This window comes from Corvus brachyrhynchos, unplaced genomic scaffold (genome assembly GCF_000691975.1).
Source record: "Corvus brachyrhynchos isolate BGI_N302 unplaced genomic scaffold, ASM69197v1 scaffold17, whole genome shotgun sequence".
Taxonomy (NCBI): domain Eukaryota; kingdom Metazoa; phylum Chordata; class Aves; order Passeriformes; family Corvidae; genus Corvus; species Corvus brachyrhynchos.
In genome coordinates this window covers 5724015-5751569 of record NW_008240046.1, presented here as the reverse complement: position 1 = coordinate 5751569, position 27555 = coordinate 5724015, and the positions used below count along the sequence as shown (strand labels likewise).

The following is a 27555-nucleotide window of genomic DNA, read 5'->3' as shown; positions in this document are numbered from 1 at the left end:
TATGCTCTGTTTTGACATATCCTGAATTACAGCATGCAGTTTATAATCCAAGTGGGTTTCCTGGTCAAGACCACTCTATAAACACAGTGTTTTTACAGAGGCTGCTTGTAGTGTCATTAATTAAAATCATCATCTGCTGGAAAACTTCAAAAGTGCTACCTTAGTACTATTTTGATTCAGCCGTAAAAGTCTGAAGTAAAACCCTGTCTCCAGTTTTCATCTGATTTAAAAAATTTTGTGTATTACATGACGAAAAATGATAGAAAGCTGTATTTTCTCTGAAAATCACCTTATTACTTTTCTGGTGATTAGTTTCAAAGTGACAGTAGAAGCCCAAAGTCTTTGAAAGGAGCATTATTCACTTGAAGTAAAAGGCCTATGTCTGATTTGCCATTTGAAACCCTTGCATGGTTTCAGACTTTACCTGAGCAACTCTTGATGTTAGCGAGGGCCTGCAAGGGCTGATTCAAACCTGTATTGGATGGTAACTTTAAAAAGTGTAATTGTGTCTTTGAAATTTTCATGATACAGTAACTAATCACACTTAAACCTGGACTTACGGATGTAGGAAGGAATAAGAAGACTGAAGCTGGTGAGGGTGACAGCACTGTGTGCTGCCATGTATCTGCTAATTTCAATGAACTGTGCCTTTCAGAGAACATCTAATCTCTGGTGTCTTGCTCTTAATGGCCAATTGTATGGCCAGACTGAAGAAAGAAAGTGGTGTATGACTTGCCTCCTGCCCAAGGTTCTTAGGTTGACTGTTGAAACCCCCTGACCACAAGCTGCTGGCATCGCCCACAGCCCGTTACTGGCGTGTGGTCGTGTGGTTGCCATCATTTGGTGACAGCTGGAGCCCTCTCCCTTCCTGAGTTCTGTTCATTTGTGTCAGGTGGAATCTGGCATAAGTTTTGAATCTCACTATCAACTACTGGTGTTAGCTCTGTGGCTTTCTCTTTGGAAATTGCCACATACACTGCTGACTCCTGAACAGAAGGAACAGGACTGTGTCCATTCATTTCCCTTTTTCTCTTCTTCCTCCTTTTGTATTCTTTCTAATGATCTTGTAACTGGGGAAGTGCAGCTGAGTACTTGGTGGAAATAAATATGCTGGCCATTGTCTCCCTGAGGAAGGGTAGGAGAAGGATTCTCTGCCCCATCTAGTCTGTGTGTTCAGCTGATGAACAGCATTTCTGAAGAGTTTCATTTCCTGTCTATGCAGGACTTTAGTCAGAAAATAAACACAGAATACATTTGAAGAGCAAAGGCAATTTTCTGTTTTTAGAGAAAACAAAAATATCTACATGATTATTTGCTCTTACTAGGAACTCAAGCGTACCTTAAAGGTTCCATTACTCAGCATAATAGATATTATAATTTGTCTTTACTATTTAGATTGCAAATGAACTTGAAGTGAGCACTGGAAAGTGAAGCGGGTAATTTTTTTTTTTCCGGCAGTTGTCCATTCTTTCTCAGCTGGTGAGAGTTGATGACTCAAAGCTTAACAGGATATGGTGTTAGATACCTGTAGGTGACAGATTTGAATTTGGCCTGTTAGTAATGCTTGAAGTCATTACCATCTGTCTGTTGTTCAGTGATCTGTATAAAATTAGCTGATATTCTTAGTCCAGTTCTTAGTAGACAGGTGTCCACATCATGAAAACTGGCACTGGTATCAGGCTTATTGGCTGTCTCAGCAGAGATGATTTGCTGATAAATAGGCAAAGAAACAGTAATCTCCTAATTTCTGAGGTATACTTTTCCCTTTTCAGGTTCAGACATGCTGATGGATGAACATACATAGAGGCAAAGGTTATTGTGTGGTGCTGTGTTCGTTGCATTGTCTTTTGGTAGAGAATGTAGCCCAAGTGCTTGAATCCTGCATTAATTTTTTAAAAATGCCCTACCTAGTTCTGGCTTCTGGACAGAATTCTTACATATAGCAGGTGTCCTTAGCTGTTCTTTCTGATAGAATGAAACAAGAGAACATGTTTCATATGCTGGGGTTTTTTTTTCTTTTTTTCCCTCACTTAAAAAATGTCAACCCTATTCAGGCAGCAAGAATTTGGAAAGAGCACCAAATCTTTCACATGTAGTTATATTTAAAAGAAATCTGTAGCAACTACTTTTTTTTTTTTTTTTTTTTATAATGTAGCCGTAGGAACTGATGTAATAGGATTTTATGTGGTTTATATATTATATCCAGGGATTGAGCTCATAATAGCAGCAATAACTGCACAGCATTTAAATTGTACTTTGTATGTTGAAACTGTTGTACAGACTTGTTTGTTAATGTTTCTGATTAGTTGTGGGACCCTTGATGGCAAAATTTGCAATATACAGAAAGCCTGTGCAGGATTTGAGTGTTTACATACAGCGGAGATCTCTGCAGTGACAGTTGCCTATGGAGACGCAGGGATAATGGAGCCCGAAGTCTTTCACTGGGAGCTGTGCTGCAGTTCAACCCATATGTTGACATAAAATGCATGGGAGAGCTCTCTTATGTTCCTCTTCCCAGGACTAGGGCCTGGCATCACTTCTTCAGCCCACATGTAACATCTATAACACTGAACTATTCTGGCTTTTTGCAGGGGTTGCTTTTAATCCTGCCTGAGCTTCTTTAAAGTATATTATCTTGCAAGCAGTGATTCAGACTTAACTGTTCCCACTGCAGTGTGTAGGACTCTCCTCCTATTTCATTGACATAAAAATACACACCAGTATGATATAAATAGTTCTTCAGCATTCCTGAAGATTTATGGTGGATAGATACTTTGTGAAGATCCATTGAGGGGTAAACCCGAATGGTCATATTTAAAGTTAATAGGCCTTCTTACAACTCACTGCATTTTATTGCCAGTAATAGAGCGTTAAGGATTCTAATAGGATCTTCTGCTTGCAGAGCCTGAGTTGATTAAGTGGTGCAACACATTCGTTTTGGAGGGCTGCTTAAATCACCAGTAAAAGTAGGTTAGGTGACTACAGATCACCTCCTCGTTGACAGGAATTCCCACGATTAATAATAGTTTAAAAAAGAAGCAGCAGCATGACTCACTATTTATACCCCCGCTATTGTTACCAACTGGAGTTATGTTTTCTCCTAGAACAAGAACAAGAGATAGGTATTGGTGTCGCCATAGATACTCCTGGGTTGGCATTAAGTACTGGGATGTGCTGGAAAATCCAAGATTTGTCATTTCACAACTGTTAAGGCCAATGTAGGTGGAAGATGTGGAGTATGAAAGGGCTGCAATTGGAGAGAAAGCATTAAGGAGATAATCAACTTCACTTTCTTTGCTCATACCAGACACTGAACTGTTTGACCAAGGTTTTGGCTGCAAAGCAAGGATTTGTATGTCCGTACTAGCTGGATAACTGTTATGATATCTAAAGTATTTCTAGATCCGCATTCATCTGCCATTTTCTAGTTCAATAAGATGTGATTTTTACATCTGTTTTGTCACTCTTCTGCCATCAATGTTGGACTAGCATCTAGAAGTAGGCACTATTTTGTGGCCTCATAATTGTTGGAGAGTTCCTACTTCCTTCTTTCTCATGGCTCATACTAATAAATATTTGAAAACAGAATAGCAGTTCCTGGAGAGTGAACTCAAACATAGTTTTATGTTTGTTTTCTTGTGCTGCTGCTATAGTATTTCTAATAGCATTAAGTTGTAGACTTGCTGATTTGGAGATTAGCTTCTTGATCTTAGCTTACCCCTTCTTTCTGAGAAACTCCGAAAAACAAAGTTGCAGAAGCCTCTGAATGGCTATTGTCCATGAAGCTGTAATGATTTAATAAAACAGAAGAAATCAATGTCTGAGGTAAAGCAGCTCATGCCTGTGGGAAAAATCTGTCCCTTTGCTCAATTTGGTATGATTGTAAAATTACAGTGTTCTGTGAGCTAAAGAAAAGAATATAGCATCAGAGGAAAAACATTTAAAGGTTTGGGGTTTATTTAAGGACTATTCCTATTTAGTTTCTTAGAACTAACAAGTAAAGCAGTTCCTGAACAGAATTCAGGGACTTGTCTCTGTTACTCAATAATAAGGGAATACTGAATACTGGCCTCTGTTCCTGAAAGGGATTCTTGCAGGAACTGAGTGCAATATTCAGTATTCTCTTACTATTGAGTAACAAAGACTAATTCCTGTATTTTCCTTACTAAAGCTATGTGGGAAAATGATTTTTTCATTTCTGTAGAACTGATTTCAGAAATATTTCAAGTTCAAATGAAATAAATATTTATATATTTAAACCAACCCTTGATAAACTGTAATAGTGTGTTTATGGGAGATCAGTTGTAATTGAATCTCTTCTATTCCTACATACAAGTATGACTGGGCTTTTCTCTCCTGTCTTCTAGCACTGTAGATAAATGTCTTCACTTCTAATCTCTTGGAGCTCTTCTGCTCTCCAGAAAATAATATCTTCAGGAAATGTCATTGGACTATGTTGTCAGTTAAATGAGTAATCTAAACACTCATGGATTTCCTTGACCGACGAACACTTTGTTATTTGTAGAAAAGGGAGCAGCTTCCATTTGACATGTTTAGAGAGCAACCCATTGCAAAACAAATGACATGGTCTGAAAGTGTGTTATCTGGAACTTGGGAGTTGCTTCTTAAAACCTTTTCAAGACAAACATGCAAACTATGCAACTTTCCAGGGACCTCTGAGCTACCAACTGTTGTACAGTGGAATTTCTTTAGAATTATTTTGAAAAAATGCCCTTCTGTGGAACTTAGCTTCCAGTAAAGTAATCTTTTTGACATTTAGCGGAAAAATTCTTAGCTATTCTTCTCTAAATAATTTGCAGATTCTGTAGTAAAATAATTTTACATGGTTTTCTTTCACTTTTTTTTCACAGCTTGAGACTCATTCTAGATGCCATAAGTTCAGGTTCCCTGTTTTCCCATTGCTTACTTATTTTTTTATCTTTACCATTTGATTCAAAGTGACATTTGTGAAGAATGATGTTTTAAATTTTTTTTTCTTTTCAAGTGGGGCATATTCTTCTGCTGCTAACTCTGTTGAGTCTTTCCTCCTTTCAGTTTTGGATTGCAAATACTATGATAAAGCCTGAATTATCAGACTTGAGCCTCTTATCCTCTTTAGTAATTTGAGTTGTAGGGGTTTAGAAGCTGGTTGTGAATTTGTAGATCATGCATGTTTTTTCAAACAGATACTGTTTGGTAAGACCTTCAGTAGATTTTAAAAAAATTTATGATGTGAGTTAATTACCTGAATTAAACTGTTAGCTAATGCTTTGATGACAGAATCATCGTAATTATCAGCTGATAATTATTAGCAACTTTCTAGCCCTTTACATTAGGAAGAGACCTAAATCCCAGTGAAATTAGTGCATGTATTCTTTGGTTTAAGAGGAAGTGTAGAGTGTGCTGTAGAGTGGTTGCCCATCTAAAATTTCAAGGTAGTAAAGGAAATTATACATTAAAATGAAACTGTTTTCTCTGGTGGTTGATTTGCTGTGCACAGCTGTGTGAGTGCAAAACCTCCACTCAGTGCACTGTTTTTAACAGTGTCCTAAGTATCACTAGTTCTTTCAAGACAGGCTTTGTAGCAGAATGCGGATCTTGGTTCAAACCCTCAAAAATGCTTAGACCTCCAACTTTTATTTTGGATATTAGTATTAAAGCACTTAAATACATCTCAGGATATGGATTTAGTTCTTGATCCTGCAATACTAAATTTCTCAGTGCATGGCATGCTAATGTCTGTAGTCCAGTTATTACCAGTAGGTCCAAATATTACTAATAAACGCTTTGAGGAATGGGGTTTTCTTAGATTCAGTGCTTGCTGTTAAGTAGAATGGTGTTTTTAGTGAGCCTTTTAAGTTTTTGGCATCAATTTTCTTAGCTGTTGAGTCAACATTGGTTTTCTGAATGGGGATTTGCATGGAAATGCTGCTTTTGATTAACTTATGTGGTAAAGGTGATTGAGCAGTGCTTCTTATTTGAGACTTATCTGAATTGACCTCTGTTTGCGTTTTGCTCTTGCTCATCCACAGAACCCTGAAAGCTGTAACTGTTCACACGCCAGGATCATTTATGGGAATTGTTGACCTGCAAAATTCAAATTTTCTTGCTCACTTCCTTTTCATACATTAGGTCCTGTTACTGAAGTCAAAACAGATATATATGTCACCAGTTTTGGACCTGTTTCTGATGTAGAAATGGTATGTATTTCTGGGATTAAAATGCCATTTCCTGGTTCTGAGAAACCATTAGCTGCAGTAGGAGTGGATGCTTCATCTGTACTGTTCTGTCAATCATGCAAATTAGGCAAGATTAGTAACAGCTTAATTTACAGGTTATAATTAGATACATCAGGCCTGATTCTGGTCACACTTTCAGTGGGTTTTGGCTGGCTTAAGAAATTCACTTCATAGGATTTAAAACAGATTTTCACAGCACAGAGGCAGAATCCGGCCTTGCAGGGAGTGTCTAAGTCACTCTGTTGTGGGGAAGATGTGCAATATCTTTGAAATTGCTTTTCGTTTCTGAAACTTGTGTTATTCTCAGGTGAATAATAATGGCATCACTTCACAAATACTTGTTGATGTTTTCATTTCAGATGAATGCCCTTTGCTGATCTTTGTGCTTCTTTAAGCATCACTTTCAGCAAATGTTTGTCTGACAAGAGTTTTCATAAGTATCTGCAGAAGTTAAACATATGCGTGACATGCATGAAATAGTAACAGAGGAGAAATATTACATTTGCATGTTCTGTTATTTGTGCCTGAATGGCTTTTGCTTTCAAGGTCAAATCCAGCAAAACTCTCATCAACTTCTAAAATACAGTGATATACCCTTAAATCATACAGCAGTTGATCTTCTTATAACATATTCAAGAAATCCCATGGAAATAACACCAGCCATATGTGCTGAACTGAAATTCTTCATGGAAAAAGCCATTTCAGGGTAGTAATTGTCTTCCCATATAGTGCCGTAGTTCACTTTATGGTGCACCTGATTTACTTCTATTATGTGGAAAGGTATGTGATAGCAAGGTATTTTTATAAAGGCTACATTCGTGACAGCAGTCTCACATTGAAAAGCCCCTTCATTGGTTATCGTGTGCAGTATTATGCTTATCAGAGTGACAAGGGCTACAAGAATGTGGTGCCAAGGAAATCTAGTGATATGTGCCTCAAATCAATGAGGGCTGCATGACCTCTCTCAGGTTTCATTTTCATGGGAAGTTATTAGTTATATTGGAGCAGGCAAAAGTGAGAACATGGACTGAAGACAGGTGAGGAACTTTACAGCAGATATTTCCCCTTTCTTCATTAGGGATTTTTTAGGAGGCTATTTAGCAATACAGGAATTGTTTCTGGAATACTCTCTAGTTAATATATACATTAGTGACCCAATGTAATCTGAATGTGGCTGCACTCTTAAAACTTGCTGCAACAGTGAAGTGTGATTTGGTCTCAGTACAGGGGATGATCAAAATGTCTTTTTAGTTGCTTTTGTACCCATTTCCATTTTGTAATGAAAATGGTTGAAATCTTATATTACAAAATCTGTCATGTAGAAGCTAATAACAGAAACTGCTACTTTTGAGCTATGAAGTCACCAGCAAGAAATGACACTAGAGGAGACACTTTTCATGGATTAACTGTAAACCACAGTGGAGGATACAGTCATGGAAAAGAAGACAGATATAATCCTAAGATGCATTGCATTAGTAGACATGCCTCCTTGCCAATGCAAATAGATACGGCCTTACAAGTAATTTAAATGAAAACATTATGCAGAAGAATTTGAAATTAAGTCAGAAAACTTAACAACAAAATCAAAACTCTAAGTTAGAAAGGACTTAAAGCTTCCCATGTGACCTTTTTCAATGTCACACGATAGTTTATTTTGTGAAATACTTTAGCTTCCCAAAATGAGAAATGCATTCTTTCATCCTTTCATTCACATATGATTTCTTATGATGTGCCTGTGTCTGCAGTTCTGCAGTTGTTTGCATGTTTTCTTTGGAACATCTGAGTGGCTTTTCTGAGAAAGTTAATGGGATAGTTACATACTTTAAAAAATATATGTGTATATATGCAAATCTCTGTATAATTTATTATCCGTGTTTTGTGGGCATGGCAAAGGACTTACTTCGCTTTTCTCAGTTAAAAGCTTACTTTCCTTGAGACGAAGTTAAGTTTGCTTTTCTAACTTTTAAATGGAACTAATTATTTGTCCTGGTATTTTCAATTTAGCTAGCAGCAGCCAATCTATGGATGTATTTTCTTTAAAAACCTGTTGACAATTCTTGTCAGAGAACATTTTGTTTCCAGTTATATGCTTGACTTCAAATTCTGTTGCTTGCTTCCTGCAACCTAATTAGGTTAATTATTCCTTAATGATTAAATGTGTAGCAGTATTGTTTACTAATGTAAGAAATTAAGCTATTAAGAAGCAGACAAGACACTTTAATTGGTGGAAAGATGTTTGTGTAGTGGACTTAGGATTTTCTTTTCTAATGGTTTCTTTGGTCCTGAGGGATTTCTTCTTTTACAGGAAACACACATGCAAATGTGATCTTTGTTTTTCTGCAATTTAATACAGGAATATACAATGGATGTCTTCTTTCGTCAGACATGGGTAGATAAAAGATTAAAATATGATGGCCCTATTGAAATTTTAAGACTAAACAACTTGATGGTTTCGAAGGTATGGACTCCTGACACTTTCTTCAGGAATGGGAAAAAGTCTGTTGCACATAATATGACAGCCCCAAATAAACTCTTCAGAATAATGAGAAATGGCACCATCCTGTACACAATGAGGTATCTAATGTGTTTGTTTGACTTCTTACAATTACTGTATGCAAAAGTTGTACTGCCTAGACAAAATGGCAACCAGAGACTATTTAATTTGTTCCATTATAGGCTTACAATAAGTGCAGAGTGTCCCATGAGATTAGTGGATTTTCCCATGGATGGTCATGCTTGTCCTCTCAAATTTGGGAGTTGTAAGTTGCAATTATGAAATTTCTTGTAACTACAGAATTTAAATAGTAGACGTAAATTTTGAGCAATTACTAGACTTTCTGAATATATACAGATATGTCTTGATATGCAATCCCTATGCAGACAAAACTCCTGTTAAGTTCCTTGGGACTTCCATTTAGGACCGCGAAAATTAAACCCAGAGAACTAAAAAGCAGGCGGTGATTCAGCTGTTACGTTAAACCCCACTATTCTGGGTACATGGTTGCTTGAAATACATAGTTTTTCTTGGTTCTTGGGGAGGAATTGGATACTCAGTGAAGTGAGAGATTCTCTAGAGAAGACAAACTTGGCTTAAACCAGCAAGGTAAAAGACACCTAGGGCAGCAGGTTAGCTGACTTTCTCTACAGGTAGTGGAAGCACATTGGCATCTTAAGAAAGAGGTGTAGGTTATGTGCAGAGATGTAACCTGTAGTTGTAATTGTTGTTCTGCTGGCCTGTAAGAGGAGTCTGCATGGCAAGTTCAGACTAGATAACTTTTTAACTGGTGAGAAGAATCTTAGTGCAGATGACTCTCCTTTTCTGCTTTGAAGTCAGATGTAGATTTTTGAAAAATGTACAAACCTTGGATAGAAGGAACAGTTTGGGACATCTGCATAACAAACAAGAGAGGGTAGTTGTGTTTCCCTGATGTGAATCCAAAGCAGAGACCTCTGAGACCCCCTGGAGATGATTGGTGCACTCCATTAACTATCTTGTCATTCTTTTAAGCCTTCTTGGTCACTGACTTCTCTGCTTTAGACCCTCTGATGGCTGGACATTAATCTGTTTTCCTTGACCCCAGAGCTCTGAAGTCAGAAATGGCTGGAGAACCCTCAGAGATTTTCCATAGCATAAATTTAGCTTATACAGGTGGGTAGTCAACCTGAACAGGGGTATTAAAGACACTGCTCTGATATGATTTTTCATCCCTGCCACAGTGAGACTGGAGACCAGGTGCGGCAAGATTTGTCTTTGGTATCAGCTGTATGATAGGGCTGCTTTGATGTGCTGAACCTTAGTCTGATACTTCCCACAGCGAAACTTGAAATAACATGTAGCCATTTCAAATGTAAGACTGATTTGATTCAATTTTAACAGGAGTTTGGACTGTGTAGGGATTGAATGCTAGCCCTAAGATATGTCTTTTGCATTAAATGTAAAATGTTTCTTTGTGTGTGCTTATTTTGGGGCTGTTGTGAATTTTTTACTGACCTCTGGTTTCTGGCAAATATTTTAAACAAAAGTTTAAAATATTGTAGTTTTTAGTGCAGTCATTCTTTTCTATAAAGAAATGTGCATCCAATCTTCAAATATATCCTCCCAAATATATCCTCCCTCCTCTTTTTTTTCAGATTAGTATATTTTAACAGTAAAATTTCAGTTAGAAATTGCTAAAATAAAGACAAACTTTGCATGCCCAGTAAGGGCTGATCCAGAAGGGATTTGTGTTTAGTCTTCACATTCATATGTGAAGTGAATTTATGTGTGACACTTGACATATTTATTATGATCTTATTTATTCTACTCCGAGGGTGGCTTTTTGGGGGTAACTTAACATGAAGGGTATCTTCTGAAATTGTTCATGTGTGTTTTACTGTTTGGTTTCAGTAGGTTTGGCTTGGCTTCTTAGTAAGGCATGAGAAAAAGTTTTCTATTTATGCAAACTGATGCTGTGTTGTAGATGCTTATCCAAAGAGTGAAATGATTTATACCTGGACAAAAGGACCTGAGAAGTCAGTGGAAGTTCCTGAGGAGTCTTCCAGTTTAGTTCAGTATGACCTGCTTGGGCATACAGTATCCTCTGAAACTATTAAATCTATTACAGGTAGGAATCTCATCAGTAAAAATCAACTTGAGGTAAAACTAACCTGTAACATTGCCCAAAACTTTCTTCCTTTTTCTTCCTGTAAGTTATTCTACAGAATGTCATAGGGTATGTGTTAAGGGCTGATAGTGTAAATCTGAATTAGGTTTCTGTCCTTGAGATTTACATTTGAAGATTCATTACAGTAGATTGCGACAGTCTTTCAGAAAGCTGGAATGAGATCATTACTCCAAGGGACAAAATGAGCATTTAATCACTGCTTAAAATGCAGTTTGAAGAGTCAAGAGGATGCCTGGGTGAGGAAGTAATTTCTCAGCACTGTCTCCACGTTATGTGCAAAAGACTTCCTTTGTTTGGGAGTGCAAACAGCCCAGGATAGAAGAACAGCATACAGAATGGGTCATTAAAATCATAAAAACCCTCTAGTCAGATAAGGGTAGGCACAAATACATTAGTCACAATAGATACTTCTGCTGATTTGTGCTGTAAGAAATAAGGCAAATGGCAACTACAGGCATCCAAAATGAGTGAAGTATCACTGATGAGCAGTGTGGTGATAAACAAGCATATTCCCAAAATATTTTTAAAATTTGGAATAATTTTCTAAGCATCAGCAGGTTTGGGTGTTGTGAGATAGTCAAAATGAAACTAACAAAGCAAATATATTTGATGTATTGCTCTGTGGATGTTTTTACTCATAGATAAAATGGCATTTTGCAATTCACTAGAAATTTACTTTTCAGCATCTAGATTATTATGAGTTAACAAAAAAATGTCCTTGCTGTCCCTAAAGGCTCATTCTGTAGTGCTTTATTTAGACAGTTTATTGAGTTTATGGTAAAACTGCTTTTTTGGTCTGTTTGCTTAATATGAATGATGACATTTTAGATAAATTTAGAGTATTTTTAATCCTTCTCAATGATTTTTGCATTTGTTTCATTATCATAGCAGGGCTGACTTATAAACCTAGCAAAAAGCTGAGATGCTTGCATAACGTTTGATGCGTATCATTGTTCTTATTGTTTTATTCAGCAGGTAGGTACCACAATGTTATGGATACTATGGTAGGTAGATAATTTGTGTCTTGGGATTCTCTTCTTCAACAGCTGTCAAAAAGATTTTTAAAACCATGTCTATACTGTAAATTGTAATCCAGTATTAGCTGTATTATAGTATTTTTGATATCAGCTCCTGGATGGCACTGTAAGGACCTACTGTTTCTAGGATTGTTTAAAAAAACCTTTCATTCATTCTTGTTCTAAAGAAGATATCTTTGTGTACATGTTAAGTAATATGAATAACATCACCTTAAACAATCCTAGTTGAGAGTCTGAAACATTTATTCTGCAACACAGATTTCATACACAGAGAAATACTTTCTTTTTTTTTAGGTGAATATATTGTTATGACAGTTTATTTCCACCTCAGACGGAAAATGGGTTATTTTATGATTCAGACCTATATCCCATGCATTATGACCGTGATCCTCTCTCAAGTTTCATTTTGGATAAATAAGGAATCTGTTCCTGCTAGAACTGTATTTGGTAATTATTTCTTTTTTTACTTTTTCTTGTACTTGCTCTTTTAATAGCTCTCACTAGAATAGGGCTTTTTAGTTCCTTGGGGTATGCTCCATGCTGTTGCAGAAATAAGGAAATAATTTAAATTCACAGGAAATTTTGCTACTGATGTATGAAGAATGTTGTTATATGAATCCTTGGACTCTGAAGAGAAACTTGGAATATATAATCTGAAAGGTGGCATTGTCACCTGTAGCAAATGACTGCTCAGCTCTAGGGATTCTACCTGCTTGAGGGAGCAAACTGGAAAGATCTTGCTCTGAGTAATACACTCAAGTCCTTAGTCTACATCCAGATCAGGTTTATCTTCCAGTGGACAGTAGTGTAAGTACTTGAACTCACACTTTATAGAATACTTGTAAAATAAATTGATTTGGAGTGTGAGATTTTCAAATGTCTTGTTATGAGGTATCTGTGTCATCAGTGGAAGCTTGCTATGAGTAAGGCTTAGATTCTGTTACTGTAATTTCATATTTAGTGCTCTTCTTTCCTTTCTGCCATTGCCATCATGAGAATGGATTACAAAAGCAAAATGATCACAAGATATTAAAATTGCCCTCATCAAAATGCAGCTTGAATGAGATGCTACAGTGAAAATAACAGAAAATCTTCTGTGGAAGACAAAGTGTAGGAATCTAAATGGAAATACGTTTCCTAACAAAGAAATAGGATAAAAACATTTTAAAAGCAGCATTTATAGAACAATGTCTTGACTTCATAATGCACTGTAGTCTAAAGAAGGAAGAGAATGTTCTACTAAAAGTGTTTCTACAGACTGATAGATGCTGTCAAGAGTGATAGGAATTAATGTTTTTTAGTGATGGCCCATTCAAACATGTAACTGGAGTCAAAACACTGTATCACAAGTGAGACAAGGTTGATGTTTATAGGGAGAAATAACCTGTAAACCTATTAAGAACCCCACTAACTTTCAACTCAATTGTTACATTAGACAAACTGGTATATCACTTCATATGCCTTTGCAGTGGTGTTAAATAATGGTACTTTTTTGAATGGAGTATTGCTATAAACTGGAAATATAGAATTTATATTTACAGAGCAAATGAGTTTTTTCATACAGAATATGGAGCAATAAATGTAATATGTGTAATTTCATGTATGTGAAGCTAAAAAAAAATAGTTTGGGCATCCACTAACTTACAGATAACTCACTAAAATGCATTTGATAGCAACTTACTGAAAATATGGCAGCAAGTGTCTTCCTAGTTTTGAGACAAATTATGACAGGGGCCCTGTTTTCCAAAGGTTTATTTTTAAAAGAGAAAAAGAGATAGGCAAGAGATAGGAAAGAAGCCATAATACTGCTCTGGTACCAGCTTTCTAGTGGAACTGTCAGAAGAGGCTAACCAAAAGATCGTTCCGTTGGACACTGCAGGATTAGGGAGAACTTGGCAAAGGTAACACGAAGGACTAAGGGACATCGGTCCATGATTTCTGCAGTCAGAGCTTCAGACACCTGAAATCTGGTGATTGTGGGAGAGTGGAAAGACAGCATTATTTTTAGAACAACTTTTAACCATATAAAAATATATTAATAGTATTTGAATATAAAAATTAATGTTAAAACTTAATGTCTATGTGCATCTTAAGTCAGAAGCTTGTCAATATTTAGCTTTGGATAAATACAGTGTATGTGCAAATACAATATTTTTACCAGAAATTAATTCCCGACCCTGTAAATCCCTATGACATATATGGGCAGTTGTACTGGCAGCTCCAAGTCTTCCAGAAGAATGATTTAATAGGGAAAAATCTGATAAAGAGTGTCAGTAAACTATAATATTGTCACAGCCTCCCGTCTCATCCTTGTTTTTGCTTACTGTTTGGTCATTTATTTCACTTTATCGTATTTTTACATTTATTAAACAATTGCTTTTAGAAACAATTCAGACAAACTTTTGGCTTGAAGTGGACGAAGATCCACTCAGGTCCTTAGAAAGGATAGGGCTAAACAGGGATGTGTCTCCTCCAGGGGAAAAAACAAACTCAAACAACTTTTCATAATTTATTCTTTTTCTAGGACTTAAACATTTTCAGTGGTGTGGTTTTCAACACCGTCCCACTGAAGAAGGTTTTGTGAGCTTGCATCTGTATTTTTTATCCTCTTGAAAACTCTGAGATATCCTTTGAGCTCTCATGACCTGGCTATTACTCTTTTTTTCATTTTTCTTCTTTAGTGGGAAGGATTGATTTCATGGTGACCAGTTCTCTGTATGGCAATGTGTAGGTGAAGCTTTTTTTAATCATATTACCTTGATGGAATGCCATCATTTAGCAAACAGGGATGTGGGGAATCTGTTGAAAAACATATCCTTAATGAGCTTAAATTCTTCTGAGCTAAGAATTGCATCTTGAATTAGAATGGGTACAGTGTTCTTTTCATAAGAGTTAAAACATGTCTATTTGTAGTCACTCATCCTTGAGGTTATCATGCTAGGATTTATGCAGTGTTCACTACATTCTTGGGGTTTTACTTTTGTATGATATGGGATGTTTTTTTTGATGAAAACAGAGAAAAAAAGACCTCATTCATTTGTTTTAATACAGCATGTATTTGCATTTGAAGTACTACCATGAAGTGGCCGTATTTTGAGTTCAGTGTTCATGCTTGCACACTTTTTAATTAAAGTTGTTCTTTCAGAAGATGAAATTCTAATTAAATTTCATTGGCTGACTAGTAGCAGAAGGCTGTAAAAAAAGGTGATATTTTCTTAACTAACAGAGTTTTTAACATAATATTCTTCCTTAGCACCAAAACAATTTGTCATGATTTAATGGCTCCTGGATTACGAGTGTGATCAGAGGCACAGATGCAGGGTAATAGGTGGCATTCAGAGCCCTTTACAGGAAAAGTCATGTTTTTGTTGCCATCTGAGGAGTATTCCCCAATTTAACAACTTAAATTTTATTCAAATGTTTAGAAAATAACTTGTAAAAAATTCTACTGAACTTGATGTGAAAAAAAAATGAAACAAAGGCTTCTGCGTTTTCTTCATGTGAACTTCAGATGATCTGCTGAAGCCATGGCTTCCTGTGCCTCCTTTAAAAAGTGGTTAACTGTGGGCTTGGCTGCTCATGGATATGTGACGGTTGCCATGACTTAGATCTGATGCAGTGTTCACAGGCAGCAGAGAAAGACTCACAAGTGATTTAAAATTCTTTGTTTGAAACTGCTTGCCAGTTCTTGCTTTGTTTTACTTTGATTCAACAGTTCTTTGGCTTTATTTTTTTTGAAGGAATAACCACAGTGTTGACAATGACGACACTGAGCATCAGTGCAAGACATTCACTGCCAAAAGTATCCTATGCTACTGCCATGGACTGGTTCATAGCGGTTTGCTTTGCCTTTGTGTTCTCTGCTCTTATTGAGTTTGCTGCTGTCAACTATTTTACTAACATTCAAATGGAAAAAGCCAAAAGGAAGACGGTAAAGTCCCTTCTTGAATTTCCAGTTGCTCCAGTACAAAGAAAAAGAAGTACAGAAGAGACATTCATGGTACGTTTTCAGCTTACACATTTTCTGTGTTTTTGGTAGTGTTTCTTGGTAAAAATTGGCCTTTAGCTTCTTCCCAGGTTCCCTTTGAGCTAATGATGCAGTGTACATCAGCTTAATGGAAGGCCAATACTACACTATATTCAATTATAAAAACCTGTAAAACATGATTCAGTTCTTATTTGCATTACTGAATAAACACAGGGGAGAGGTGGTTATGATGTCCATCCATACCTGCAGTCTCTTCTATGTTTATTTGTGTTTTGGTGAAGGTCAGTTAGGATGGGTACCTTGAGGAAACTTCATTTCCTTTTGCACTTTGATTCTGTATGGACTGATTATTAGGCCAAGATACTGCAGATTGTAAGGGCAGCATGTTATCTTATGTAGCTAATGTCTTTAATGAATTAAAATATATTAAAGCATTGCAGTTGTACCTTGGAGCACTTCCCTAAACATCACAGTTCTCCTTGCATTGGATATATTGCCTATCAAGAGCTTTCTTTCTTTATCAGTTACAATTTCAGGAATTTTTGAAGAATGCTGGATGGAAACTTTTTGCCTACTATAGATATCATTTTCATGTAATTTTTGTATCTTTGCACAGTAGTTCACCTCAATTCCTGATAAGTTTTTGGGGCTCTGTTTAACAAAATGCTTTCTTGCTTTCCTAGTGCTTTGGATTAAGTGTGACTTGTGTGGGAGCTGTTTTAGTGTGTGGACTAGTTAATAAGAGCTTGATCTCATTTCCAGTAGAGTTCACTGGTGATTACCCCTTCCTCCCTTTTCCCATTCCCAATAAGTGGTGCTTACTCTCTGCTACATCTATTCACGAGGCACACAGCTAACAGAGTCATTGCAGCACCTGTCCCAGCCGTGCAGTAGGCCAGTACTTCCCAGCCATGACTGACTCTTGGCAACACCACTCAAGAAGTGAGACGCTGACAGCAGCATTGTAATTGACTTACTCTTCCTGTCAGGCTGACTTTGTAATTTCCTTTGGCTGAGCCAGGATTTCAGAAGTGCTGTTTTAGACTAAGTCTTGTTAATTTTGTCTTCTGTCTCTTTTAACATCTCGTTTGTCTCCTTCCCTATTCATCTTCTCATTTTTGCCTTCCCACCCCTTCCATTTTCTATTGCTGCTCAGCTGCTGTCCACCCACTTCCATTTTTCTTCCTCTTCTTTGCTCTCCTACTGTAGATACTGTTTTCAATCTCCTGGCTATGTTGTTCTGTTAGCTCCCATTTCTGCTTAAAAGGATAGATGTGCTCCTGAAGGGTTTGTTATTTGTCACTCCATTGGCTGCTGGCAAGAGACAGGAACTAAGAAATATGTTTATAGTAGCACATAGTTCACCTTGTACACAGAGGTATTAGTGCTATGAGCTTATGCTAAGCTTCTTGACTGTGCAGCATGAAGTTTAGTAGAGTATCTTGGCTGCTCCTGAGGAGTGTTAGTAAATACTGCTTTTGGTGGTTGGTTTTATTTGCACGCATAGGAAAATAAATTACATAAGAACAGTTTAATCCTGGGTTTATTTATAAGATTTTATTTAAAACAATAGGAAAAACCAGTAGTTTTCTCAGGAAGGCAAATAAAACTGTTATTCTCATGGAGGCTTAAGAAAACTCTTTTGATTCATGGACTGAATTGCTTTAAGTTAGTAGTGTATAATGCTTAGCCATTTATACATATTTTGGAGAAATTTCTCTTTTCTCTTTTTCTTTCTGTTGTTGTTATTATTATTATTACTATTATTATTTTAAAAACAGCAGCAACATACACAGCCTCACCCAACCTGAAAGATAGATAAAATGAGATGTGAACAGTTCTATTCCACTGCTTAATTAATACTGCCGTGATAAATGTGGTAACGTTCTCACAGATTGGAAGATTTTAAAAGCACTCAAGGGAGCAATCTACTCAAGGGGTTACACATTAATGTTATGATTATGTAAGTGAGTGATAGTGTTGATTTTACCTTGAACAGTTATTTTTTTTCACGGCTTTCTCCCTAATTATGCTTATACTAAGACTTGAGACTGGTCTTCCAAGACAGCCGTACAAGGTGAGCCCACAGCTACTGTTACAAAGGCTTAACTACCATGCAATCCTTTCTATGACTGGAGGATTACTTCTGGTCTCCTGCTGTGCAGAACAGAAGCTAGGATTACTTCTCTGATTCTCTAGAACCTAACATAGATGCTACACTCTGCTTTCCAACCTGACATGTAAAATACTCCTTGCTGTATTTTTCTTATAAGGACTAATCTAGAATTCTCTTTATTTCTTATTATTATGTATTATATTATCTTTTATTATTATTATATTATTTCTTTTTTCCTTATTATGAATCTGATTTTTTGTTCTGCACATATACTGTCTAGTCAGTGCTGATTTACTAGAGATAATGAAATCTCAGATTCCTTGGTACTGAGATTGATGGTGAGTTTGTGGTGCACAAAGAATGCAGGACAGTAGCTGGGCTGCAGCATGTCATCTGTAAGCAGTGTTTGTTAATGTAAATCTACATATTTTTTCTCCATAGATAAATGATAGGCTTGATTTCTTGACCCAGTTAGTGTTTAAAAAAATTTCTGTACTATACTGGCACTATTGTGATAGAAATTCTGTTGATAGCAGTACAATTGCCAGAGCTCAAGGAAAAGTTGTGTTTTAAACTTGAAACTTTTTTCAAACAGACTTTGCCTATAATACTAAATTTGCTAGTCTCCCAAAATTAAAGATTTTCACTTAGCCCAGGGAGGAAGTGTCTGCTAATTGGGAAAGAAGATGACTGAACACAGTTCTTTCTGTTGTATATCTCACCATTTGCAACCTGATTGGATCTTCTAGTAATTGGCAGGGGGAAATCTCTGTGTTAAGCCTATTAGACCTATACTTTAGTCTGCCTTGGAGTGGCTTACAGGTGTGTCTGCCTGCTTTTTTTGCAAGTGAGGTGCCAGCTGTATAGGTCCCCTGAAAAATTACAGAGCAGTTGAGGTTGTTAAGGAAAACAAATACGGTGATATTATACTTTTAAATAAGGGTTTTATGACCTGTTGATTCTGCATTATTAACTGGATGGTTTCATGCATTTGACCTTTTTTTTCCCTCAAGTAACATGGGGGGATTGTCCTTGAAGGATTCTGTGAGGGAGCAAGTTGGGTTATGAAACTTGATTAGCTATGGAACATGAAGATTTTTCTATCTGATAATATTAGAAATTAGGCATAATAATAGTAAACTTCGGTAAAATAAAGATAAATTGCACATTATTAGAAGTCCTTTTTTTGAGAGGAAACCCACAGAAATAAAGTGGGTTTTCTGTATTGAATCAGTTCATATAATATTACTCATGCTAATTAGAATTTTTAGTGGTGGGTTATTTTTCTCTTCTCAGTCAAAACCACTTTTTTTAGTTGTCTTGGATCAAAGGCAACTCCTATCATTTATCATTATGATCAAATGATTTGGATATATTATTTCATATTATATATTTCTTCACTAGAACCAATAAATCTTTACTGTAGCCAATGTGGGCTATCTGCTTTTCTAAGTTATTCTCTTATGTAGTTATATTTACTTTTTTGCAGCTAGATGATGGGTGTGACTGATGCATACACTGATTAAAGTAAGCATTAAATGCAGTTCAGAGGCTAGCTAAGTAGTCTGAACTGTGTCAGTTCCAACAAAAAATCATGGCATCAAGCTAATTTACTGGGCTGAGGGTGGCAAGAGCAAGCCTCCAATAGCTGCAGATGCAGTGCATGTTCCTTTATCACTTGATTTGACTTTAGCCATGATAATCTTCAATATTTTTTAATACTCCTTCCCCTCCCAACCCCATTTCAACTCTTCTTGATGTCTTTAACTTCTTGATACAAAGTTAATGTGTTTCAATAAGGAGTGCAGGTCTGCAGTAGACATCCCAGGAGTAGGATCCAAGCTTTTATGAGGTCTCCCTTGAGTTTACAAGGGACTTGGACAGACTTTCTATCAGGCACAGCAGGATAGCACTGAAATACGTCTAAGCCAAGAGAGGTAGGTTACACCGTGGTTACCTGTGATTTCCTTGTTTTGGGAGCAAGTTAAAATGCTTTCTGGTTAGAGGGAATGAACCTATCCCTAAATGTTCTGAACTACTTTCTTTAGTATAAGCAGAAATGTTGCTGCAAGTCAATGTGTGATGGAAATGAATGATTTATAGTTTGTTATTGGACTCCTGAGTCTATTTTTATGCTTCTGTACTATTTCCTTTTTACTGTATTCCTATGAAGTTTATTTTTAAAGACCTACCCAGTTTTGGAATGAAGAATGCTAGTGAAAAGTAGTCTTCAAAAAATAGACTCCTAAACACTGGTAACATGAGCTTCAACCTCAGCTGTTTGTTAAAAGGGTGCAAAACTTGGGAAAAATCAGGTCAGACTCAAAAAAGCCCTTTTGAATGGAATTATTTCTTCAAACTCAGTCACAAGTAGCTTGTAACTGTCGATTTTCTTCCTCTTTTCTGAAGACAGTTACATGTCATCTTGTCTTCAGCAAGCCCTGTAGCATCTAATGGGGGAGCTCGGGGGTCAAGCTCTTCACTGCCATGTAGGCACACACTCCTCTCCTTGCTTGGGTGGTATGTGACTGGCATCCACCTCGCAAGTTTACAAGAAATGTTGTCATGTGGACAACACGCTGCTTTTGTGTGTTTCAGATGTATTTTCTCTTGTATGAAATACTTGTCTTGTATGGACACAGCTCAAATTATATGATGGGGATGGGAGAGGAGTGGAGATCCTCTGGCAGCCCTTGGTGAACAGACATCTAGAGCAGTTAATCTGGCTGATGGCCAGCTCTGTTCCCCAAACTCCTGACTTACAGAACAAAGATTGGGCCTGATAAATTGTTCTGATGGGCTGCATACAATCTTGAGGCTATAGGTACGATACTTCTTTTTTTAGTGTGTGTGCCATTTTTTTGTTGTTGTTCTTAATCCCTGAAGTTGATTAATGATGAGATGTCAGCAGATAAACTCTTGTCTAAGGTCTAGATTTGAAGTGAAACAAAAAATTTTAGCATCTGGATGAAAACTTCTGTTTGAATATATAGACTATTCTGTAATAGAGAGGTACAAAAAATGTACCAGGCCTAGAGTAGTACCACTTGGTTACTTTGCTCCATCTTTGGAGTAGTAGAATAATAGCTTCCTTTGTCCCGACAAACAGTGAAGTGGAGTTAAACCCTGCTCCCTCATATGTGAAATGAAGTATCTGATGAGCAGCTCAGTCTTGATGGCAGTACTTGGGCCACAGCTCTGGTTACTAGACTCCTTATGTGGATGCATAGCCCATCTCCTTTGTATGACTTAAACAGTCCTGCAGTTAGAACACCATTTCAGTTTTTAAATGTAATGACCATTTTTTTCTGCTTCACTACTTCTCCACTGCCTAGGGTGTTACGGTTTGGGTTTTTTTAGGGCAGTGGCATTTAAAACTCAGATCCTAATGAAGGACGTCAGGATCAAGAAATGCATAGAGTTCATCTAAATATAAGGACAGGACCATACAAATGGAGGCTGCTGTGCCATGTGAATAATTTCTTTGACATGTAAACAGTTTTCTGCTGCTCTAATTTCATTAGTCAACATTTTTGTTGTTGATGATTTACAGTCAAGATATGCTAGCATCAGGTTTAAGTAGGATGAGAGTGGATGCAGGTCATAAACAACTGGCACATTTTGTACTAAATGCTATTTGAAAGGTAGAACAGATTGATCACCTGGGAGAAGGCTGCACTGACTTAGTGGGAAATTTGAATGTTTGGATACCTGAAGATACAATAGATCCAAACCAGTTCATAAGATATTTTGTTAGCTGTGATGCTCAGGTTAAATGTTTTGTGGGGCTTTTTTAGCTTCCTTGATTTTATTTGCCTTTTTTTTGTTTTGTTGCTTTATATTTTGGGGTTTTTAAAAGTTTTTTTGTGTTTTTTTGGGTTTTTTTTTGTTCGGGGCCTTTTTGTTGTTTGTTTTGGTTGTGGGGTTTTATTTTTGGGGTTATCTAGTGTGTTGTTTGGGGTTTTTGTGGGTTTTTTTGCTTGTTTTTGGTTGGTTGGTTTATTTTGGTTCTTTTTTTTTTAGTTTTATTTTTTACTTGGTTACTAGACTTAGACAGTCCTACTGATCAACTGGCACTATACCTAATGTATAAAGTGAAATATGTGCTCAAACAATATGATTTGGGCATAAATGTGAGGCATAAAGATTAAATTTTTTTAAAAAATATTTCACATAATATGTCTTTTTCAATAGCACAAATTAAAATGCTATATTAAAAAATTTTGTCTCTCTTCAACAACCTAATGTTACTCTACCTTTAACATGGTTGGTTGTGGAATGAATTTAAACTGTAAGTAGAAACATTTCTCTACTGCAAAGTGAGCAAAGTAATTAATGGAAGTAGGCAATGTAGTATGGGATTTGTGCCTAGATTCTGACCCAACTTAACTGTGATGTAAACTCCAGTGAATTCCAGAATTCAGTTATAATGAAGGTAAAAAAATGGCAGGGTGTTTGATCAAATCGCTGTTGCAATTTAAAGGTGTGCAATGAGTTATTTTCTTATTGTAGTGGAAATGTTTTTTGTGGGTTTTTGGGGGGGTTGGGTTTGTTGTGGTTTTTTTTTTTCAATATGCAAAAAAAGAAGGAGGAGTTTAGTTGCAACACCTGGCTGATAAAAAATCCTTCTGGTGTGCTATCTCCTCCAAGCCTTACTAGGAAATGTTATAATTGATCATTCTTCAATTTTCTGTAAGTATTAGAATGAACTGTCACAAAGTAGGCAGGGAAATATGAAGGATATACTTGGCTGTTACTCATTTGATGCTAAAATGCCTGACAGTGTTTACTGTAAGTAGTGGAACACTTTATTTAAATAGTATTAGGATAAGACATCTCTTTTGGGAACCAAAGCATAATGCTGTTATTTTAAAAAATATGACATCCCATTGTTTTTAATTCCAAAAATATATGTGAATGCCTTTCTCTGTCATTGTGATGATCTACTAGAAAAAAAAAAGACTACTATGCTCCAAAAAAACCATGTTCCTTATGTTTTTTTTCATTAGCATATACAATGCATGTTTCTGTTTAATAATAAAAAGTTATTTTCATGCCAATACCAGTTGCAGGCATTCATATAGGTCTTATATTGATATAATGGCAGTTTCCTCCCTTTTTTTGATCTTTTTTTTGTAGAGGGAAATGTTACGTAGTCAAAAATATGTGGTAGTATTTCAGAAACACTGAGTCAGGGCAATTCTTTATGGTGACAAGGGTAAAATTTTGAGATTGTTCAGCATCAACCCTTACACTGCAAATTGTTGGGGAGCTTATAGTTTTCCCTGCGATGCTTAGTATTAAGTGATATCTTTGAACACAAGACTCTTCATATTTTCTGCTTAAACCTTTTCATGTGTTTATATTTAAATTTTAGTTTTGTTTCCCAAAGTTTTCAATACTGGTACATCCAGTGACACCAAATTGCATTTGGGGTTCACAGCTGTGTGTGAGATTTCTGGCTGGCTTCACTTTTATACAGGGAAAATTGGAATCAGAAGAAATAAGCTTTGAGCGGCTTGGGAAGATCTACAGGGCAATGAGTGTTCCAGGCATTTTCAGCAAACTACTAAAGCAAATTTAACTACAGCTTTAAGGTCAATGAAAATTGAAAGATCCAGAAAATAGCAAAGGTCTTTGGTTCCTAATCAGCCATTCTTCTTCCTTTCAGAGATGTTACACAAATAACCACCACAGTTCATTAGGACATGATTTAGGCTAATAGATTTATTCCCCACCACAGTTATGTTTTCAGTTCTTTTATTTTTGTCGTAATATATTTATATAGCTTTAAGAATTTTAATATATAAAGCTTTAAGAATTGTGCACACCAGTGCTTAAGAACCATATACATGCATACTTACATTTAATACATATACATACATATATATGTTTGCATGTGTAAGGCTTTTAGGCAGCATACAGATGGATGTGTTTATTTGGCATAAATTTGGCATCCATTTATTAAAAAAAGTTTCTTGTAATTTATGTTTCTTTAATAACCTCAAATTTACTTTTCATCTACTTAGTGCACTTTAAGGCACGTCTAGTGGTAGAACATAGAATGGAGTGCTCTTCTTACCTCTTTTCCCCTCCCATTACATGATTCAGATTGCAAAATGAGCAGAGTGGATAGTGGACTGGCTCTTAAAACTTATCTCCCCTTTGTTTTTCCTTTCCAAATAATTTGCACTGCTCTCTGCACTGCTAGAGCTATGACATAGAATTCATTGTGTTTTGTGGCAGGTGGAGCTTTTACTTGGTCATATTCCAGGGCTCTGTAAGGCAACCCAAAATCTCTAGTATTATTGCAGTAAAATTCTGATTGACTGGCTCAACAACACAGTAGTAAACTGGGGTAGATTTCTCCTCCAAGTTTTGCTTTTGCTCGCAGCAGGTCAATATGGTGACTCAGTGGGATCTGGGACAAGCAGCATTATTTACACTGATGACAACATGCTGCTTTCCCTGATAAATGTCAAATAGTGTGGATTTGGCAGGTTATATACAATGTCCTCCCAGAAGAACAGACTGTTTTCTTAGGAAGGATTGGTAAGGATAAAAACCACTATGGTAGATTTTAATAGGAAAATATTACTAAATTATCATCCAAACAATTTCGTTGTTGCAGCTAAACAGTAAGTAATGTCAGACTTTTGGTTGCTTTAAGCCTTCCAATTTTTCATGAATTTTTGTTTGGATTAATTGAGTTCTCCCAGTTTGGGAAGCCCATGCTGTCATATAACACATTACTGACTCTCCTAAGTATTAATTTACCGGTGTCTCATGGAAGTTTTAGTAGTGCTGTCATGAAAGACTCTAATTGTATTCTTGGAAAATTAACAGAAAAGCATAAAGATGTTTATTGACTGTTCACTTTTAATTTCATTCTACTAACACCTGATTGTTACATGCCTGATTATTTTAATAAACAATTAAAATTCTTTGCCGTTTTAAAACTGCTTTGACTGTGTTGCCCTTTTCAGGAAATCTTTTTTTTTTTTCTTTTTTTCTTTTTTTTTGACTGGTTGGTTTTGTGTTCGGGTTTTATTTTTTTAAGTATGCAAAATGGTGATTAGACACCTGAAGGGCTTAATTACTAAATTTCCCTGGGTGGGCATGTGCATTACTGACTTGCTGCTTCTTAAGTGTTTGCCATGCATCTTAGGTGTATACTTACCCTGTTTCGATTCAGTGGCCAGCATGCCTATAAGATACAGCCTCCCACAAATCCCACATGGGAATCTGAGCAGACTTGAGTCCTGCCTTTTCAATATTGGAGGATTAGATTAGTAGCCAGACTGCTAGGTAGTCCTTGGCATGTTAAGTTCCCATTGAAGCTGCTCTTGTTATGTTAAATAATTTATATGGGGCCAGGGAGAAGGAGAGGAATTGATTATGGAGCCAGCTTGACTGTGCATGCACTGTGATGGGAGGGCAAGATTGAAGTGTGGAGAATGCAACATGTATAACAAGGAAGGATGACCACTTGTCCTAGAATATCCAGTGGCTTGGTGGGGAAATGCTTGAGATGTGAAAAGCCTGTGTTGATATCCCTGTGAAAGTAAGGACAGATTTGAGAAGTGGTCTATTACCAAACCCATGTACCCATCCTGGTTGCTGGGTTACAGTGGAGGACGACAGAGTCTTTTTGTGAGTGTCTTTTTGCAGTGTGACTTAGCTGTCTCACCTCAGGAAGGAGCTCAGAGCTGGAAGCGCTGGATGCAGTTGGGTGGCTCCTTCTGCAAAGGCATGAAATCTAGGCTGTGATCCTACCCGGGGCATTTCTCTCCAGCTTTGACAGCTGCTTGCTAGATGTCAGTGTGTTAGCTCTCTCTCCCACTAGCACTGGTACCAGATGGTGGTGTTGTGACTTGTAAATTCTGTTGTGCATTTATCCCTGGCAAAGAGAAGCTACTGCTTTAAATATTGTACTACCTCAGTCCCAGAGAGAGGTACCATTTTAGTGATATCCTGTGGCAAAGATCTGTTGTGAACTAGAAAATGTATTGATCTGCAGCAGTGAACTCTCCACTTGAGTAAACAAACAGTGCAAAAGCAGCCCTGGGATCTTGCACAGTGACGCTGTGAAGCTCTGTCATAGGGTGAGGCTGATGCAGGTCTTCAGAAGTGTCTGTATATCCAACCCCACAACTGCTGAGCTGTTTTCCAAAGAGTGCTGAGGCAGATTAGAAGAATACATCTGAATTGTATTGCCAATATATGGTTCTAGTTTTAATGTGTGCCTGTTTTTCAGGAGTTGATGATGGCTGTGCTTCCTAGTGATCAGAGGGCCTAAGGGGATTTTCCATGCGGAGTACTACTGATACTCTGTTAGCTCAGGCAGTAAGAGCTGCTTATTTTAGTTTCACATCTCAAAAGGATGTGTCCATCATAAAAACTATGAAGAAATTTAAAATTGCAGAGACTGATTTAAAGCTGCTCTGTAGAGCACTAACAGGCTATAGGAAGATGCTCTTGAGTTGCGTGAAACAGCTGACTGTACAGTGCTGTACCAACACAAGAATTTCTCACAGCTTGCAGTGTTCTCACTGCTTTTGTTTTTAAATACAGTCCTAAGGATTAAGTTCCCTGAGTCCCTGCTAATCACTTTTACCATTGCTGCATTCTTCCCAGGACTTGGCTTGTGACTTTTAAATTATGTTCTTGTTTGTTTTACAGATTCTAGGTTGGCCTTATCATAGGAAATATGTGGCGTGGTTGTTACCAGCTCTCTTTGTTCTATAACAAGATGACTAAGTTTGTCAGTTCAGTACTGTATATTGCTGTGCTGATGATCCCCTTCCCTTGAACCTCAGCTCAGCTGCTGCACGCTACTTCAGTTCATGCTAAATTTGCAATCTTGACTTCATTGAAGTGCAAAATTGCCTTGCTTGTCAAAAACTGGTAATACATACAAAACAATCCAGTACTTTATTTTTTTTGGCTCAAGTTGAGGCTTACATAGACTTAGAAATAGTTTCAGAATTTCCACATTATGTGAGCAGCTGTTTATGGTGTACAAACCATGTTAAATATTGAAGAGTGTCGATCGACTCATATTTGTGCATCATTTTAGTACTGTAGTAAACAGCAGTATCCATCAAAGTTGAGCTTAAATAGAAAAGCAAATGATGTATGAGTTGCTTTTTGGCAATGGATTTATTGTAGGGTTTTTTTGTTTGTTCTATACATTCTGTCATAGGAGCTGACCATCAGACTTACTCCACAAATCTGCCACAGTAATTAACAATAAATTGTATAGATTTATCCTGACCTATGCTAACAGCATCTTTCATTGTCTTATTCATGGTTAATTGCATGTGAATCCACTGGTCAAGGGAAGGATACAGCATTAATTACCACATTTTACTCACACTTTTAAGGAGGCTGGTTTAGATGTCCTGTCTTCATTCCAAGTGAAATGGACTTTCTGTTCTAGTACTAGCAAAAGGGCATCTTGCATCAGGACATTATATATAGGAAGAATTTGTACTCAATGGTTCTTTCC

General features: G+C 36.8%; 1 protein-coding gene across 1 annotated transcript in view; it reads left to right on the top strand.

The window, feature by feature from the left end:
- GABRA4 (gamma-aminobutyric acid type A receptor alpha4 subunit) overlaps positions 1–27555 on the top strand; it is a gene marked incomplete at its 5' end in the record, with an annotated part of 52279 nt that overhangs the window by 3421 nt on the left and 21303 nt on the right. Inside the window, 6 exons of the mRNA XM_017744294.1 lie at positions 6133–6200; positions 8593–8813; positions 8916–8998; positions 10700–10843; positions 12235–12387; positions 15681–15940. Coding sequence (XP_017599783.1) covers positions 6133–6200; positions 8593–8813; positions 8916–8998; positions 10700–10843; positions 12235–12387; positions 15681–15940 — 929 coding nt within the window. The remainder of the gene's footprint in view (positions 1–6132; positions 6201–8592; positions 8814–8915; positions 8999–10699; positions 10844–12234; positions 12388–15680; positions 15941–27555) is intronic.